Consider the following 20,461-nt stretch of genomic DNA (forward strand, 5'->3'; position numbering starts at 1 on the left):
TAAAAAAAAAAAAAAAAAAAGATAATGACACTTTTCCATGAAGTTTTTGAAGGCCCCTTGTGTATATGCGTGTGTGTAATCAGTTTGGCATCGTGCATTAGGTACCCTCTGTATATAACAGAAGGCCACACTGGAAAAATGCTAACACCTCTTTCTCACCTAGATGATTACAAGTCTGAGCTGAGGGAGCAGCTGCCCCTGATTGCAGGCTCTGCGGCAGCCGGGGTGGTGTTTGTTGTATCCCTGGTGGCCATCTCCATCGTCTGTAGCAGGTAGGCACCTCCACTCCTGCCTTCTCTCATGGGACCCAGGAGGCCCCTCTCTGGCAGGGCCTGACCCTCCACTGCCACACCTCACAATTCACCCTCATTTCTCAGTCTTAGTCCATGGGCAGGCTGGAATTTTCCAGGTGACTTATTTTCTCTGTTCCTGGCATAAAGTCCCCTGTAAGAGCTGGGCAAGACTATAAGTAAATAGCATCCATCCTCAACCTGGTTTTAGCCAAAATTTCAGCCTCCCTCACACAAAAGGCTTTTCAGAGTGACAGTTACAAAATTGCATTTGACCACTTGAGCATCACACTACCTCAGTCCATCCTCTGGTTAGAGAGCTAAGACCCAAAACGAGGCCAGGGGCAGGCAGGAGTGAAACCAAGGTGGAAAAGAGGACTCCAAGTTCTGCAGAAGAGTTGGCCCTGAAGGCCTTGTGAATGTTTAATACTGTTGCTACCGCCTTCAGTGGCGCAGAGACTCTGCTGTGCAAAGTCCTATAGTTGGCAAGTTCTTGAGGATTTCTGCAGTGTGGTCAAGTGCTGGGGGCATCCACATCACTTAGGCCCCACGCTCTGTCTGGGTCACAGCCCTGCCATGATTCTGTAAGACCTTGATTTGGGGCAGCCCTGTCTGCCTGTTTGGTGGTCAGGCCAGGATGCTGATCACAGTGAGACTCAAACTTTAAAGTCAGAGTTGCCGGGTCTCCATTCAAGGGAGATGTTTTGAGCAAACCTCCACTGGTCTGAGGCCTCACTGGAGGTCCCTGGGGTGAACAGTGTGTCCCAGCTGAGAGAGCCCCCTCTTTTCTGTATCCACAGGAAACGGGCTTATAGCAAAGAGGCTGTGTACAGCGATAAACTCCAGCATTACAGCACTGGCCGAGGTGAGTAGAAAGCTGACACCCTCTGCCTGACCCCTGCAGTCCACTGAGTCAAGCAGTGAAGTGTTAAGAACGCTCATCAGAGCCAGACTGGTTGGTTCTGGATAAATCAGCTTCTGGACTCCAGCACTGGAGTATCTCAACTCAGCTCTGTGCAAGTCCCCAGGGACCACAGGCTGCCTGCCCCAGCTGCCGTCTGCACATTGTGGGCACTCATTGGATGCCTGGCAGGCAGATTATCTTCTGCATTGATAAGCCCGCATAGGACACCGAATGCAAGGGAAAGATTGGGTTTAGTAAGTCAATAAATCCTGAAATCATACTCAGTGGGAAAAGATGGAGGGTTCTCTATTAACATCTCCTGCCTTATCTTTTCCAATTGAGCAGCTGGGGAATGTGTTAACCAAATTCACAGATAAGCCATAGAACATGAATGTGGAGAATTAAAAAGATAGCAGAGCCCAAGAGGCCAAAGTGTGGGGATATCTCCCAAGTGCTTTCTTTTAAGCAGTACCTTGAAAAGTTTTTCTCACTCATTATCTTGCTCCTCTCTCATTTGAGGCTATATATAAGTTCAGTCCTGGTGTGCCGCTGTAGGATAAGCACTGGACTGCTAACCACAAGGTCGGTAGTTCAAACCCTACTAACCGCTCCTTGGAAACCCTGTACAGGGTCACTATGAGTCAGAACTGACTCGACGGCACTTTACAACAACAACATATACAATTTAAAACTTCTCCTCGCCAGTGTGCAAGAATGTCCTGTGTCCAAATTGTTTTTTCATCTGTGTAATGGCAACATTACAGGATTTGAAAAAGATCCCACTGGTTCAGTTGGGCCACCCTCTTGTCTCCAGAAAGTAGAATGCTTACATTCTTACCGCAAACTTGCTCAATTTGTTCTAGAGAACTCCTTCTGCATTAAAAAAAAAACCCTCCAGAGTCTGTTAAAGCACTGTGTGTTTTGTTCTGTCACAAACTTCTGTGAGCCACGTGTAACAGACGCATCCCTCCTGCCACAATGTAAGCCCCTAACTTCCTGCTCAGTTACCTGTGAGCATGGAAAACAGACCTCATATACATGCACACTAAGCATGCCTTCAAATGGGTTCTTCTCAGAGCAAAAATGGACTCAAATGTGGAAGTTCGTGGACCAAATTCTGCTTTTCTCTGTGGTTACCTGAGGCAGGAAAGTAATATTGACATTCAGGGCAGCAGATGCCCCATAAAGGAACTGTGTCCTTGTGTGGCAGCCAGTGTGACTTGGACTGTACAAAGGGCACTCGGTAGACATGGCTTTTTCTTCTGGAGGTCCTCAGTCCAAGACCAAGAACCTGCCACTGGTTGTAGATGATGATGTAGATGACTGCCATAGTAATCAGGGAGTTGTTGCTGGGAGGCACATGTGGGCCTGGGGTTGGTGCAGAGGCACTTCTACTCACACTTGGTGGTCCAGGGAAGCCCTTGTGCATGGCAGCACAAACCAGAGGGGCCGACTCCTCTCTGAGGCCAGAGGTGCACCTCCTGCTACATGCTGAGTCTCCATTCTTCCCTTCCCTGACCTCAGCCATCCTGAGCCTCCATTTCAACCAGACATTACTTTTTTAGACCCTAATATTCATTCTCCTTTGCCACATTCTGATGCTGAAATGAAATTCACAGTCTACACATTTTTACTTCAGTTGGCCTTTGCATTAACTCCTTTAAGCAGGGTCTTTGCTTTCGAGCCTTAGCTGTATCTAGGAGTCTCAAGTGATGGTGCACCTACCGCCTGCATTGGCATCACCCGAAGCATCTTCTCCATATTCCTGCTTCCTGCTTCTGTCTCAGAATTTTGGCATTGCTGCCCCCACCTTGTCCCGTAGTGACTGCTTGCTGTGATGAGGCACTGGAAGGCCATTCCACTTTGGATGAGACATTTAGAGATGGTCACATTAGCTAGAAGGCAAAGTCATGACCACAGAGCTACAGAATTGGACTTTAAAGAAGAAATGAATAATGAAGCCCAGAGATGTCCAAAGGTGTGAGGGAATTTTCCTTAGTAAATGTATGCAAACGAAACACTGGCACCATCGCTCTGCTCCCCAAGCATTGAGTCAGGGAGGAGCGTGGTGTCCTCTGGCTCTTGCAACCCGCTCCTGCACTGGAGGAGCTGGCTGTGCTGGATCACCCATGGCTAAACATGCACAGAGATATGCTTTTGAATGCTCACAGCCACTTTCTAAGGACCTTTATTGCCTCTAAAGCCAACAGAAGGAGGTTTCTTTGGTTCCTGGGGTTCATGGAAGAACAAGTGTCTGGACTGTCTTCATGAGTGTGTCAGTAGCAGCCTGGCTCAGTGTTGACAGGCTGTGCAGATGCCATCCCCAGGCTCCGGCGTGGACAGTTCTTCCTGGAGCAGAGTTCACCCCCTTGGCAGCCTTATAAGTCTGTCCTCAAGTGACTTCAGGTGTTTTATTCCTTTATTTTTTTTAGATATGTAAATTCTTTTTCTCTCTTCATAACTGTTCTCCTTTAATATAGTCCTGGCACCTGGCTCCTCTTTGCACGCAGGCTTGCTAAACTCACAGTCTCATGAACTGAATGGCATTACTTCGTTGTCTCCTGTGAACATCCATCACTCTGACTAAGCTATTACTGTTGGAGAATCACAGCCAAAGGACTGTAGGGCTCGGGGATAGCCCAGCACATATTTAGCAGAAGAGGAACCTGAAGGTTCTTAGGGAGGAAGAAACTGGCTCGGGGGGAAAGAAATAATTACTTATCAAAAGCTGTGTGTTGGGAACATTATTCTGATCACTAAAAGTCACCCAGGCCATTGGGAGCAGAGCTGAGCTGCACCTCCCCTGAGAGTCCTCACTCCTATTCAAGAGGCTCAAGGTCCCTGGTCATCAGGCGAAGGCCCAGAACTAATCTCAAGGCCTCCCTCCAGGCTTCACTGTGGGAAGCAGTTGGTGTTAGGTACTGTGGAGTCAGTTACAACTCATAGCCACCCTGGAGGCTTTCCAAGGTAGGTTTGAACTGCTGACCTTGCAGTTAGCAGTCCAATGTTTATCCTAGAGAGCCATACCAGGAGAGTTCAATAATTCTTGATCTGGACATATTCACATAACTATCCCTGACCCATCCACAGCCATGCATCTCAATGTGGGATATGGAGAGCAACCTGGAGCTCTGAGGGCTTCCTGCCCTGGGAACCACAGGAAACCTGCAGCAGCCCATCGGCCTCACTAATCAGTGCCAGAGAGAGCCCCCTACCTTTCTGCCCTGTGGACAAGGCACAGACATACCAGTAGGCTGGTGGCCCCTTCTTTTCCAGACCTTCCTTTTTAGCTGATGCGAAGGTGAAAGGAGAGGACATACAGAAAAGTTTGCAGACAGAATAGCCTTTCTCTAGCCAGTAAAGATATGGCAGCTCAGGTATCTGAGGCCTCTAAGGCACTGGCTGGATAAGCACTGGACTGTTAACCTGAGGTCAGCAATTCAAACCCACCAGCTTCTCCTCAGAAAAAACTTATACAGGGTTACTGTGAGCTGGAATTGACTTCAGAGCACTTAACAACAAGGCATTGGTTGACTTAAAAGCCTCTGAACCCAGAACCAGGTGAGAGGGGAGTTTGGATTTGGGTGAGAAGAGATAGCCTGACTTCACAGGTTAGGAATAGAAAAGTGGACAGATGCTTGAATAAAGACTATCAGAGGCCTATAGTGCATGTTCAGAGGTGGTAGGTTGGGAGCATGGGCTAGTGTGTCCAGGATGAGGGAGACAGGTTACGGAGGCCAGTTCTCAGAATGTGCTGGCTGACTCGAAATATCCTGGAGAGGATTTACTCAGATGGGCTAGGGTAGGCTTAGGAATGGAACTTCACAAGTGTTCCAGGTGATTCTAGTGGGCAACTACATTTGGGGAACATGTCCAAGTTAATTTGTCTATGGGACTTAAATAACTACATGCTTTATAGTGGCTGGTGCCTTTTTCTGGCTGTTGGATGGAGTGTGTTGAAGGTGCAAGTAGAGGAAAGGACAGGAATTTGTTAATGGATAAAGAATTTAAAAACACAACCCTAACAGAAGCCCCTCTATATCACACAGGTAGGATCTCAGAACTACTGTTGTTAAGCTTTGTGAAAAATACAAGTGGGGTAAGTGCCCAAACACTGTACGTGGACTGGCACATGCCCAGATTTCACATAAGAGGACAGAGCATAGAGATTCCAGAATAGGGAACCCAAGAGTGACCCCTGCCAAACACATACAAAGACTATGAAGTAGACAAACTGGGGGCATCTACAACTGAACTGAGTGATCATTGTTAACCAACCAGAAATCAGCTGCCATCAAGTCAGTTCTGATTCATGGTGGCCCTGGAAGACAGAGGGAAGGTACCCCACTGGCATAAGCAGATTGTCAGCCCCTCTCTGCATGACCGCCACTACAGCGTAGCTGGAAGATTTGAACCACTGACTTTGTGGTTAGCCACCAAGGCTACTTTGAGAACCAACCTAGGTTTATTATACAACTATGGGGCCTTCATCTCATTTATTAAGGTTACACATATAGAACATTAAAGAGAGGTTACAAATGCAGTGAATTTTCATTTTAGCTAACATACCTGGTCACGTCTTAAGGGAGAGCTTTGTAAAGTGGATACAGAGCTTGTCTTCATACAAAAGAAAGTAGATTAGTGACTCTGTCAGCCAGGGAGGAAGTCGCTAGCTTTATTCTAGTCCTTGTCCTATTCAATCTCCTGTGTGTTTGATTGTTTTTTAAATTCATGAGTCAGATGCAAGCATAGGGAGCTTATCAAGTTTGTAGGTAACAGTTTGAGAGCACAACTAACGCCATAGAAACCAGAATCAAGATTCAGAACTCACCCGCAGCTTTGAATGTTAATTTAAAACCTGGAAGATGAAATGTTATGGAGGATAAATCTAGAATCCAGTTTTTAGATTTAAACAAAACTAAAGCTGTACAAAAAGGAGAACACCTGATGTGCTACCTACTAGTTTGTATGAAGATAATGTAGCTCTGTGGTTGACCACATGCTTCATATGCATGTTCGATAGTTGATTAAAAAAAAAAAAAAAAGCCAAGTACTGTGGTTGATACAGAATAATAGTAATAACCACCCATTTTGAACAATGACTGTACTGTAAGCACTTTACACTTAGTAATGAATTAAATCCACGTAACATTCTCATGAGGTAGATGTTACATGTGAAGAAACAACCTTAGTGAAAGCTCTCTGTCCAGAGTTGTGGGATTTGTAAAGGCAGGTTTTAAACTCAGACCTGCCTGACTGTGTGGTCCTAATTAAAATTCAGATCAGAGGAGGAGATTCGCAGACATGCCGCTACTGTGCTGCTAAGAATCCATCTTGAGTGATGTTCTCGATCTGGATACCTCATTTCAAAGAGGACATTGTACACACAGTCTGCCCAAGGAGAGTAGTTGCTTTAGACACCAGTGTCAAGTCCTGGTCTGTTACTGAAGCGACTTGAAAACAGCAGTGTTTGGGCTGGAGAAGAGAAACCCAGATGGGGGCAGGAGGTGGTCGTTTTCAGGCACATGAAATGCAATTATGTCAAAGGAAAGGAGGTGTTGTGCTTCTTGAGGTTAAATGGAATCCCTGGGCAAAGATCAAAGTAGGCCAACTTTTATTTAATATTAGAATGAAACATACACACACAGGCTGTCTTGTGTGGAGGTGAGCGCTCTGTCTCTGGAAGCATTCAAGTGAACCTAGATAGTTGGAGAGAGGACCCCTGCTTTAGATGGAATATAAGAGGCCTTCAAGAAGTTCAAGGAATACTGGAATTAAAAGTTAATGGTACTTGTCAGTGAACTTTTTGAAGACCCCTTATATTATTTTAGATTACTCCAGGACCAGGATCTCCTCTTGTTCCAAGATTCTGCCTCTGTCTTTCTTGATTCTCGCTGGGTGGGTGTCAGAACTGCAGAGAACACAGCATCCAGCTCAGGAGAAAGAACCTTGAGTGCTAGGGCAAAGGTCAGTGTGCTCCCTGGAGGGACATTCTGACCACCTCTTTTCAAGTTGACAGGAGCAGTAATGACAAAGACCTGTAGGAGAGACAGAAAGGTCCTTTGGTGCAAAAGGTGGCTGAGTTTACAGTGGGTGCTTAATAAATGTCAAATAAATTTAATGAGTTAGATTCACCCGGTGTGTCTGCTGTTGGCTTTAAGCCAGAGCCTCTGAAAACTGTTAACTATTCTAGTCCTGGTGTAGTGCCATGGGATAAGCACTCAACCTCAAGGTTAATTTGAACCACAAGGTTGGTGGTTCAAACTCAGCAGCCTCTCTGTGGAAACTCTATAAAGGGCTGCTATGAGTTGGAACTGAGTCAATGACACATAGTAACAACACAGTTCTAGTCCTGAGCCCATTGACTCCTGATCTTGGGTTCCTAGCAGAATTTCAATGGCCTTTGAGCCCATTTTCCTTCTTAGGAGACAGACTCAGTCGTTTTAGGAGCAAATCTTGAAAAAAACAAGATGGCAAGAAGTTTCTCCTCAAATCAACTGCTTTTCCATTTGGCCTCTTTTGAAGTCTTCCTGAACCCCTGCCTGGGAATCAATATCCTTCTGTTCTATCATGGAAAAAATACAGCCACAAATTATCCTGGTCTTGACCCTCAGAGGCAGGTGGAGTACCAGTTTCTAATGTTCATCAACATTTAGTGGTAGTTTCTTCCAAGAAGCCGCCCCATCCTCCATCCTTCACATCAACAGTTCCAACTATCACATATGTACCTCCAAAACCCACAACTCCAAATTAAAGTTTCCAACTCAGGCTGACTTTTCAAAATGACTTTTTCCCAAAGCTAAAGAAGTTTCCCTTGTTGTTGTTGTAAATTGCCATCAAGTCGGTCCCGACTCATAGCAACCTTATTTAAGGGTTTCTGTCTTGGAAGAAGTGCAGCCAGAGTGCTTCTGGAGGCCAAGATGGCTAAACTTCATCTCTCATACTTTGGACATTTTGTCAGAAGGGACCAGTCGCTGGAGAAGGATATCATGTTTGGTAAGGTGGAGGGTCAGAGAAAAAGAGGAACACCTCCAATGAGATGGATTGGCCAGATGACAGCATCGATGGACTCAAGCGTGGTAACAGTAGTGAGGTTGGCCCAGGATCGGGCAGTGTTTACTTCTACTGTGCATAAGGTTGCTGTGAGTCGGCACCGACTCGATGGCACCTAACAACAACAATAACAAGGTTGTAAATATTTGCAGGAGCAAAAAGCTTCATCTTTCACCTATGGAGTAGCTGGGGGACTCAAACCTTGTGGCTAGCAGTCTAGTGCCCATCCTACAGATCCGCAGGACTTGCCCCAAGTCTACCCCTATTCATTATGACTACATGTTTGTCAGAGTAGAACTGTGCTCCCAAGGGTTTTCAATAGCAAATTTTTCAGAAGTAGATTGACAAACCTTTCTGGGTGGCCTGAAACCTTGATGCTCTGCTGTTGTTGTTAAATGCCATCAAGTCGATTCCGACCTATAGCGACCCTGTATAGAGTTTCCGAGGAGCAGCTGGTGCGTTTGAACTGCCGACCTTACAGTTCAAACGGCTTTGCAGTCTGGCACATTAACCTACAGAGCCACCATCCTTTCTCCAGCATGCTGTACTCAGTGGGGTTCCAGAATGCATTGCAGTGTCCACACAGAATTCACACACCATCCTCACAGGTGACACCATTCAGGATTAGAAATGCTCAGGTCTTTAGTAAGGGCAGCTGCTTCTCTGCCGTGTCTGCAGGCAGGCCTCTCTCTAGCCCTTCGCCTCTTGGTCTGGCCTCTGCACTGCTTAGGCAATGCTATCAAGCTTTTTTACTATGACTGGTAAATGCTCAAAGAACACTCAACTCTACTACAGTACCTTAGCCCAAAGGCACTCCGCTTTAGCTCCCATGGGTCAGAAAATCTAGCTCCCCTAATCAAGTGTCTGGAGTCACCATACTCTACAAATGACCCTCCTGCCCAGTGGTCCTCCTTGCTCAGTGCCCAGTGGTCCTCCTTGCTCTGTGGGCCAGCAAGCCCACCACTCTGTATCATGCTCTGCTGTATCATTGCTGCTGCTGCTGCTCCTCTATCACTCCTCTGCCACTCCTCTGGCGTCCCAGCTTTCTGTCCTTGGATTGAAGAATTTTAGGGAGCTTAGGGTCCAAAGAATGTGCTTTACTTCTAGCTCCCTTTTCTTGATGGTAGTGAAGAGCCCCTTCTGCTTCTTAGATCGCTCATTTTATATCCATGTTAGAATTCCAAGTTCTCACAATTAACCAGTTAACAGCTCACAATGAAATCATATTATCCATTGGCATCTTTTCCCACCATCTCTTACCCAGACCCATCAGGAAAAAGTTAAATGGTGGGAATTCACAAAGACTCTGTGGTACTGCGGGTTAATGCACCAGACTGCAAAGCTATTTGCACTGCAATGTCGGCGGTTCAAGCTCACCAGCCGCTCCTTGGAAACCCTATACAGGGTCACTGTGGATCGGAACCGACTCGATGGCACTTAATAACAACAACATGGCTATAATGTGGTGCTCTAAGATAAGGACTGCACTGCTAATTACAAAGTAGGCAGTTCAAACCCACTCCTTGGAAACCCAATACAAAGTTGCTGTGAGTTATAACCAATCAGGTGGCACTTAACAGCAATAACAAAAGCAATGACTAGAAGAGATATTAAATAATTCACGGCACCACAGTTAGCAACCAAGCTCATAACAATTTGTGCCATTACAGGCACTGGTATATTTCATCTGTCAATTCAAAGTTTAAAACAAATGTGTCAACTTCACTGACAATAGGTTTTCTAGTCCAAAGCCCTGGTTAATACCACCACCATTATTCTAGAAGTCTTAGCATTGATTTGGATTCTTTCTACCGCTCCCTAATTCTCATCTCTAATAGCTCACCAAGAGCTACCAATTTTTCCTTTGAAATGTCTCTTGCTCCTTCTGTTAGTCTCATTGCAATACTTTGGTTGAAATCTCTGTTATTTTACACCTTAATTACTGCAACAATCTCATAGCAGGTTCCCTAGCCTCCACCTGCTTTCCCACAACAATGCATGCAGAATGCTTCAGGCTGCCAGCAAAATGAACTCACAAATACCCTGATCTCAGCATGTTCCTCCCCTGCTGATGGAACATTTGTCAGCTCTCTGTGTCCAATGGCATCCTTCCTAATCCCTTTGTTTGCCAATTAAGGCCCTGTCTGCAGTACTGTAGCAGCACCCTTCTCTCCGCTTTTAAATTGGCCTCACTCTTCCATTCTCATGTGCAGCCAGGTCTGTGCAAGAGCCTCCCTCTTCACTCTAGGACCATTTTTACTTCCTTCAAGTTCAACTACAATCCCGGAGCTTCCATAACTCACTGCTGTCTGTGATTTTCACAGCTCTTGCAGCCTATATTCTAGACTATCTAGCATTGTTCGCCAGTTGCTTCATTCATGTCTTAGCCACCTGAAGGATCTTGCGAGCTTGACCTTTCCTGCAGACCCCCAGGTCCCAGTACAGTACTGGTTGGGTGACTAAAAAAGGAAGGATGATTAGCATATTGAGGCAGAGAATTGATTGAATTGGCCTGAAGTCCATTCCATAAACAGCTTCCCTCTAGGGCTTGGATAGCTGGGTCAATTTAACTGAGTGACTGAGGTAACAAAGTTTGTCTTAGGTCAAGAATGGGGAACAAAGGTGCATACTTTACCCATTTCCCATGGCTGTTGAAACCTGATGTTGTTGTTGTTAAGTACCCTCAAGTCAGTTCTGTCTCATAGTGACCCTATATAGGGTTTCCAAGGCTTTTTCAATCTTTGTAGGAGCAGAAATCCTTATCTTTCTGCTATGGAACAGCTGGTGGGTTTGAACCATCAACCTTATTGTTCACAGTCCAGCGCTTATCCTATGGGAGCTACTGTGAAACCTTCTAGGCCAAAGGCAGCCATGGGATTCTAGGACTCCGCCTCTAGCTAGAAAGCATCTGGCCCTTCCTAGCACCTGTGAAACCATATAGACAGTGGTGATCTCCACTTACCCACAAGGATGTCCATGATGTTAATTTTACACTCATTGAATGCACAAGAGAGCTGAATATGAGCATTCAGTTTTCTCCCTCCAGTCTTCCATCCCTAAATATGCCTAATGTTTGCATTTAGCCCTTTCCCAGCCTACTGCAACCTGTTTTGAGACTCTGGCATTTTTACACACTTCTACTAACTTTTCAGATACACCCCACCCATCTGCTGGCATCCCAGAGCTTGTACCAGCCTCTTCCCCTTTGAGAGAATCATGGTATAATGATGCAGGGCCCCTGACTATGACCAGAAGTTTCTTCTGCGTTGAGGACTGTTTAGGGCTAAGGGAAAAGACTCCACAAACTGGCTAAGTCATTTCTTCCCAAACCTGGCATATTTAAAGATTTGTGTCATGTTTAAGAGTTGGCAAATCTGTTGGGACTATTATCCTTTAAGTCTTTAGGCAATCCAGTGTGGGATCTCAGACAAAGTGTAAGAATGTTGGGGTTTTAAAAAAACAAACATGCCTACAAATTAAAATGTCAATAGAAATTGCTAAACTAGAAGACTAACACTTAAGATCTTTGTCTCTCTCTCAAGGAACCAGCCATCAGAAATTTAAATCATGTATCGAATTTTTTGTGCCAAGAGTATGTAGCCTATACTAAAAATAATTGAAAACCATGAAATATTGCAAAACGTACCTATAGGATAAGCAACATAGTAGCAATAGTAACAGCAGCGTGAAGCATTGTGTTGCTACTGCTCCTGTTGTTGTTGTTGTTAGGTGAAATGGTGTTGAGTCAGTTCTGATTCATGCAGGATCTGTATAGGGTTTACAAGGAGTTGCTGGGGGGGTTTGAACCAATGGTCTTAGAGTTAGCAGTCCAATGCTTGTGTTATAGAGATATAATACATCTGATATTATTATTACTGCTACTGATAATATTTCCCCAACACTCACAATTTGAGAACATTTTCTGAACCCTGTCTCCAAATGTTTGGCTATGCCTGTCTCCAGAGCTGACTGGAATTTCTTGTTCACTGTCTGGTGATTCATTGCGCTAAATACCATTTTCCTGATAATTAAAAACTGCTCACTAGCAAGTGAGAGCAGGAGCAGGCTGATGCAGGATTTATGCAGAAACACAAAATGAGCCAAAAGACAAATGACCTGTTCTGCCTAGCTAGAGGCATTTTTTTTTCCCTCATCATCTTCTGGGACTTGGAAAGGCTAGCTATAATGGGGGAGGGAGGTCTGGAGAGATGTGTCATTCCGAGATGAGGTAGACACAGCGGGAGCCGTCATGCACACGTGTTCCAGCCAAATCACTCTCCTGATTTAGAACAGCCGCTTTCCTGTCCCCACAGAGGAGTTACCCCAGGTCCACGGTCCCAGTCAGTCCATCCTATTGGACCTTTAAGTTTTGGTCTCACATTTCCCATTTCCTTTCCCCAATTTGACAGTATTTTCCTCAATTTACCAGTACCAATCACTGTGGAATCAGGTCTGCTTTCTGATGACTGCGTATGTGTTGGAACAGAGCTGTGCTCTATAGGTTTTCTGTAGCTGATTTTTTTTTTTTTTTTTCCTGGAAGCAAATAGCCAGATCTTTCTTCAAGGGTGCCTCTGGGTGGACTTAAACCTTCATTCTTTCAGTTAGTGTGACCACTGGACCATCCAGGGACTCTGATGCAGCAATCAGGACATTCTCCAAGGTAACCACTCCTAGGTTCCATGCAGTTTCCTTAAGTTCTTATGAAATGCCTCAGTGACAGCCACTATCCCCCACACAGCAGCTGTCACATAACACACATGCACACATGTGCAGACATTCACATACACAGGCACACACAGGGCAGCAAGGTAGCTCACCTCTCTTTGTGAGTAAAGTGGGCCTGTCATCTAAGTGTGAACTGTCTCTCATTTGGCTGCACTTAGTTGTACATTACTGGCCTAAAAGAATCCTGGCTCCATCAGGGGATGAGCCATCTCCCTTCTGGGAATCACTCCTTCCCTGAACTGATTGGGGCCAATATCTATAAAGCTCGTTAGCTCAAAACCTTTCCCATTCAGCCTTATATATGTCTTAGCTTGGAAACAATTCATTACAGCACATTCTAGATTGTTTAATTAGTTTCCATGGAAGAGTTCCTGTAGGACAGCTTAGCATACATGGTTTAAAAGCCCTTGATCTAAAATAAAATACCAAAGTAGTTATTTTTCAAGTAACTATTATAACCCTAAGCAGCTTACAACCCTCCTTGCCCCCCACCTCACTCCCCTTCCCTACTTCCCCCACCACTTCCTAGAACAATGTACTGATCGTAATGATGAGTACAGTACATTAGTGAGTGAGTCCTCACTGTACTCACACATCAGGCACTGTGCAAGGTAAATTATTTGCAATATGTTCTTTAATCTCACAACCACGCTGGGGGAAAGATATTATCACCTCCTCCACTGATCGAGGACAACACTGTTGCTAGAGAGATACACTGACTTGCCCCATTTTGCAGGACTTGTAAAAGGTTTTATGAGGAACCCTCATAAAAACAGGTAAACACAGGTGAAACAGGTAAACACACATCTGCTAACCAAGAGGTTGGTAGTTGAAACCCACCCAATGGCTCCTGGGGACAAAAGACCTGGTGTTCTTCTCCATAAAGATTGTGGACCCTACAAAACCCATGGGTCAGTTCTATACTGTCAGATGGGATTGCCATAGTCAGAACAGACAGATGGGATTGCCATAGTCAGTGACACCTAACAGCAGCAGCTGTGGGCCCCAACATCTGGGCTCTTAACCTCCTCTCTTCTTTGACTCTTCAAGCACAAAAGGTGGAAAAGGTCACAAGTTGTTGACACAGATTGTTGCATTTAGAGTGGACCTGTCATTGTCTCATCCCCTACCCTCCTCCTGTGCACACTGGCCAGCTGCTTTCTGAAGCATCTACATTTCTTTGCCTGAGGGCCTTTTCTGGCTGTGGGAGTCTCCCCACCCACCCACGCAGCAGGCCAAGTCCCTTCAACCAGTGAGTGGTGGGAACTGGTGTGGTCCAACTACAGCGGGCCAAATCTGAGGTAATTTATGGTCTTCTGCTTGGGGTCCTAGAGCTTCCTCAGGGGGATTACATCTGCTGCAATTAACCACAGTGGTAAGTGGTTCCATTTCCTCTTCTCTATTCACCTACAGGTACTTGGCTTCACCTCCCAGATAAACCACTTGCTTTCAAAACTTTGTCTCAAGGTTTGCTTCTGGGGGAACACAAACTAAGACAGCAGATGCCTAGAGATGTTGATCTATACTCTTTAGACACTTGCATTGTGGTTTCACTACGACTTTGTTGTTTATTAGTTCTCCGTAGCAAATAATAAGGAGCTCTGGTAGCGTAGTGGTTACGAATCGGGCTGCGAACCATAAGGTCAGCAGTTCGAAACTACCAGCGGTTCCGCGGGAGAAAGATGAGGCGTTCTGCTCCCGTAAAGATTAACAGCCTCGGAAACCCTGTGCAGGGTAGCTATGAGTCGGAACCGACTCCACGGCACATAACAACAACAACAACAACATAGCAAATAATAAAACGATGAGTGCCCACAGCTCCCCCGCCGCTATTTCTCCTTCTCCTTGGTTACTAAAGCACACTCGGTTATTCTCTTAGTCACACACACACAGACACCACCCTTTACCTCCCCAGGGATTAGAGCACTCTAACGTAAAGATGAAGATTGATTTGGTTCGTTCAGATTTCAGTCAGCACGTTCAAAAGGGACATTCTAGCCAATTGCTGTTGAGTTGTTTCTGACTCATGGGGCACCGTGTGTGTCGCAGTAGAACTGTGCTCTATAGACTTTTTCAGTGGCTGATTTTTCAGAAGTAGATCTCCAGTCCTTTTTTCTGAGGTACTCTGGTTGGACTCTAACCTCCAGTCTTTCAGTTACCAGGTGAACATGTTAACCGTTTCCACCACCCAGGCATCCCAGGAATGTTTTTGTTTTTGTTGTCGTTGTTAAGTGCTAGAGGGTCGATTCTGACCACAGTGACCCTGTATAGGCTTTCCAATTTTGTGGGAGCAGAAGCTCATAGCAGCTGGTGGGTTTGAACTATCAACCTTGTGATTTGAAGACCAGTGCTTATCCTATGGAGCCAGGGTGGTGATAGTCATTCTAGAACAAGCTGCCTAGCATGCTAGGAGTGAATGAATGGTGGGGATTAGGGGATGGAACATCTTTAAGAAAAGGTAATTCTTCTGGGAAAATCACCTCATTCTCTATAGCTTTTAACAAATAAAAATCCCCTTCTAATTCTTTGCTGAATCTTTCTTATTCTTTTGGGTTATACTCCAACGCTTCATAACATTATCTGAATTGGTGACCCAGGAAACATTAATCGGAGGGATCTGCAGAACCATCAGTTTTTTGAGTGACTTGTCAAAACATGAGCATGTGTGAAGAAGTGGGAGTCACCAGACAAGAAGACACAATGGGATGGGAGGTGCAATGTTGAGATGGAGCTCACAGAACCTGAGGTCCAGCCTTCACCTTGGTCCCAACCACTCAGCATGGAATGGCTTTGTCTTTTCTTACTGTTTGATCTGATAACCCAACTCTTTCATGAACTAGACAGCATAGTTGACAACACAGCTGACAGGCAAATTTCCTATTGCCTACAATGTTGTACTATTGAGACTATCCTGTTTGGCTTTTAAAACACTCCACCTCTTTCAACAACCCCACCACCATGTGCACCATTTCTGCATTTTACCTAATGACACATCAGACATGTTAAAAAAAATACTTTGTGAATGAATCCATTTGTTTCTTGGGTTCCATTTACGTTTTTGTCCCCTTTTCGCCACTCTTTTAAAATAGTTTTTTCCTGCAATGACAATCGTCTGTTTTGTCTCCATGCACACCTGTTTATTTTGTATATACATCAGCAACAAAGTATATATTCCTTTATGATTTCTCTTTCACCATTTTATTCATTTTTCATGCTTCAGTGTGTCTGAAGGCAAGCATGGGAGTTCAGTTATCATTTTTCTTTTATTATAGGACTTTGCTCTTTTCTCTATTGGTACTTCCTAAGCTGTACTCTTCAAACATTTTCTCTTCTGATATACTTCTCTGGCACTTCCAACTTGAGAGTTTTCTAATAGCAATTTCTTTCTTTTTTCCTTTCCTTTGTAATCCATCCTCATCCTTCTTGCAGCCTTCTGAACCATAGGCATCCGTTGTAACCTTAAGAATGGCCTCCACTCAGGAAAGTTGTCAAGTTGATAAATATTGATATCTGCCCTACCATTTTACCACCACGTTTCTGCTAATGCATTTGGTTGGCATCAATCAGCTTCCTTGCCTTCTGTGAGCGCTGGTGGGGGAACTGGTCCTGATCTGTCACTTATGAGTAATCTGCTCCACAATTCATCACAAGCTGAAAAAGAGAGGAAAATATGGAGGAGAAGTAGAGGACAGAAGACGAGGCTTGAGTGACCTGGAGGGAAGGGATATAGGGAGGCACAGCAAGACAGGGCAGGACTAAGGGACCAAGAAAAGTTGCAGCCTGGTGGGTAGGAGAAAATCTCCTAGGAATGCCCTTTATGTTTAAGAACATCAGCCAGTACTTAATGATGCCCATGAACTCTTTGGAATATTAACCCTGCTTATCTCCTCCAACAAGGCTCCCCAGGGATGAAGATCTACATTGACCCCTTCACTTACGAGGACCCTAATGAAGCTGTCCGGGAGTTTGCCAAGGAGATTGATGTATCATTTGTGAAAATTGAAGAAGTCATCGGAGCAGGTATGACTTTCCCTCCTCTTGCTTGTCCTCTTGGTGTCCAAAGATCTTCTTCCCACAAAGTGTACTCTTTGTACTTAAAAGGCCATATCATTAAGAAATAAATTTGTATCATCTTTTTCCCTAGACGATGAGTATGAACCACAGGAGTGTCTAGGAGAGAGGCAGTATCAGTCAGAATCTTTTGCAGACCTTGATCACAGTGGCTGATCTTCTCTGGTATGCCAGAGAAGACAGCAGTAGTTTTCTGGAAATGGATCCCCAAACTCAGATAATAAGAGAGACAAAAGATACTCAGCTGAGCAGCTTTTGTAAGAAATATACATTTTGGAAGATGGGCCTATTATCTCTTTCATTGACAATGATAACTCAAAGACTTTGAGCCAAAATTTCTTTCCATACTTTGTGTTCTTTTCCTACTTGTATGTATTGGAAGACTGATCACAATGAATAGAAGAAAGACTTCTGTTTTCTGCTGAAAGTTCATCCAAAACCATGTTTGTTACAAAAAAAATCTATACTGTAGATGGCAACAGAAGACAATTCACTCCCAAGAAATACATGTCCCCTCATCCTGGTGTGGCACTGTAGGATAAGCACTCGACCGCAAGATCAGCTTGAAGTGCATGGTTGATGGTTCAAATTCACCATCTGCTCCTTGGAAGCCCTATACAGGGACTCTATGAGTTAGAACTACTTGACAGCGCTTAACAACAACAAAATCCATTTTACTACATTGGAATAGAAACCCAACCCAGCATTGAGCTAAGTATCTAAGATGCTCAGGAAATCCTATATACAGACCAATCTAAAATGTCATATTTCTTTATGGTTCAGTGGTTAAGTCAGCTTGTAATGGACTTAGCCTTATGAATGAAAATGAGATAAAACATTCCAAAATATCATGCCTTTATAAGTCATCTCTCCTCCACTGTCTCTTTTGAATCTTTTTAAAATAGGTGTTTGCTTTGTATCCTGTTTGCTATTTGTATTTTCTTTTGTAACACTGTTTGTCTTTTCTTCAGTCCTCATTGACCATTGCTCAGTCTTTCTTTCCTCACAGGTACAATCTTCTTTTTAGCTCCAAGGTCTAGAAATACTTCATTCATGTAAATATTTTGGAACCTGTGGTGTTCCCTCTCTCAATAATATTTTAACTCAATAAAGTATGCTTAGTCAATGTCTTACAGAGAGCCAGTTCATAGATTATCTTTAGAGGGAATGCCACCATCCTTCCGTTCACTGCTTCTCTTAATGCACTGAGAGGTCAAAAAGCCATCTGTGAAATTGGAAGTCACATTTCAAAGTTTGCCCCATTAGGCCACCATTTCCTGGCTCTGATTTCCCTCTTAAAGTGCTACTAGTCCATATATTAGCATTATCACCGTGGTGGGTGCTGGGAATTCCCAGTCAGGGCACACAGCTCTTCTCCTGTCAACTCAGGAGTTTCAGCCATAATCGGATCCACATAGGTCTATACATATTTCCCATTGACTTTCATTAAATGTGTTACTGAACCACGACTTTCACGTCTGTGCAGGGAATTTTCTCTTCCTCCTTTAGACACTGACATATATAAAGAGCATGCCTTGGAAGCTGGGGACTAGATAAATTGAATGACTCTTAGGGACCCAGCTTTCTCCAGTAAACTTGAAAGAGTGTTTAGGAGGTGGGCTTTTAGTCTTGCACTCTGTTTCTCCTCAGTATTAATTGTTGTTATGACATGTGGTAATGGTGCTAGTGATTTTAATTTTGTTATTTATGCCATGTGCTTAGAGCTGGGTTTCTGGACTGCATTTCATCCCTTTGTCAGGGGAGGAGTAAAGAGCCTTCTTACTTTATGACTCTGCTAGGGAGTTACAATTTGGGGATGAGCTCACCAGCCACTATATGACTATAAAGTGACAATTGATGGTTCTGGCCCATCCTTCACCTTCCATTTTTTGTATACTATCGCTTGTGAATTCTGCTCAGAGCAGCTCAATCCTCTCTGTGGTCAGGTAGAATTGGGAGAGGACTGATGCACTGTGGGTAATACAGAGTCGGTTTGAACCACAATGTCAACAGTTCAAGCTGCTCCTTGGAAATCCTATGCAGGCTCGCTATGGGTTGGAAGGACTCGATGTCACTTAACAACAACAGCTACAACATGAGACCCAACAGCATGGTATAAAGACCTCTGCTGGCTTATTGCTGATCATCCCCTACCAGACACCCACCTTTCATGATTCAGAAAATTCCACAAGTTAATCCTTGTGGTGTTAATTCACTAGATGCAGTGATGCAGTTTTAAGAGCAGGTCATCCTGGCTGGCCTCAACCGTTCTCCATTCCCCTGCACATTCCCTCCTCTCTCACCACCTGTGCTTACCCACACCCTGCTCTCAGTGACACTGTTCGCAGTTTGGGCTAAAAGACCTAGTGTGGAGGTAACGTTTGTTTCTGTGTGTGTGTGTCTGTTTGTTTAAAAGAAGTTTTGTAAGATTAGATGTAGATCCTATAATTGGCAAAGTTCCTTTTACTCACCAGGAAGATTTAAAGTAGGACTCCAAAGCTGAGATGCAAAATAGGAAGAAAACGTGAAAAGAAGAATCAGCAAATATTTATCATCCCTCTCTCCCTCCCTTCTTGCTTTCATTCCTTTCTTCCTTCATCCTTTCCTTCTCTGTGGGTTAACACAAAGGAGTGACCAGCTCTTTCTTAGGGGGAGGAGGGGTGTAAGGGTGGAGCTTGAATGGGCGGTCTCTCAAAGGACATGCCTTAGGCCTGAGCCTTAAAGGATGAAAACTAGTAGGAAAAAAAAAAGACTTTTTTGTGAAATTCAGTAGGAAATGAGACAGCGACAGCGAGAGAGGGAAATGGAGTGATTTCAAGAGAAAAATAAGCATGTCCTTCCAGCAGTAGTGTGCTGAAGTTGGCTCACAATAGCAAACTTTGTTCATCTCTTTCTAACTTCATGTTCAGTGATGTCACATTGCTACCTTGAAATCAGCCATGGTTGGCATGTTTATACCATTATTGTTGTTGTTCTTGTTAGGTGCCACCAAGTCAGTACCGACTCATAGCAATCCTGTGCACAACAGAATGAAGCACTCCCCAATCCTGTGCCAATCTCGCAGTCCTTGGTACATTTGAGCTCATTGATGTTGCCACTGTGCCAGTCCATCTCCCTGAGGAACTTTCTCTTTTTCTCCAACCGTTTACCTTACCAAACACGATGTCCTTCTCCAGTAACTGGTCCCTCCTAACAATATGAAGTATGAGAGACGAAGTCTGACCATCCTGGCCACCAAGGAGCACTCTGGTTGTACTTCTTCCAACACAAATATATTTGTTCTTTTGGCAATCCATGGCACTTCCAATATTCTCCTCCAACACCATAACTCAAGTCCATTCTGCGGTCCTCTTTATTCATTCTCCAACTTTCACATGCATATGAGGTTATTGAAAATACCATGACTTGGGGCAAATG

At 44.4% G+C, this 20,461-nt stretch overlaps 1 protein-coding gene across 1 annotated transcript in view; it reads left to right on the plus strand.

Moving 5' to 3' along the window:
* Nucleotides 1-20,461, plus strand: part of EPHB1 (EPH receptor B1) — a 743,041-nt gene that overhangs the window by 568,870 nt on the left and 153,710 nt on the right. The window contains exons 8-10 of the mRNA XM_006846598.1: nucleotides 164-272; nucleotides 1,091-1,155; nucleotides 16,871-16,993. Coding sequence (XP_006846661.1) covers nucleotides 164-272; nucleotides 1,091-1,155; nucleotides 16,871-16,993 — 297 coding nt within the window. The remainder of the gene's footprint in view (nucleotides 1-163; nucleotides 273-1,090; nucleotides 1,156-16,870; nucleotides 16,994-20,461) is intronic.

Source organism: Chrysochloris asiatica, unplaced genomic scaffold (assembly GCF_000296735.1).
Source record: "Chrysochloris asiatica unplaced genomic scaffold, ChrAsi1.0 scaffold00028, whole genome shotgun sequence".
In the NCBI taxonomy this organism is placed as follows: domain Eukaryota; kingdom Metazoa; phylum Chordata; class Mammalia; order Afrosoricida; family Chrysochloridae; genus Chrysochloris; species Chrysochloris asiatica.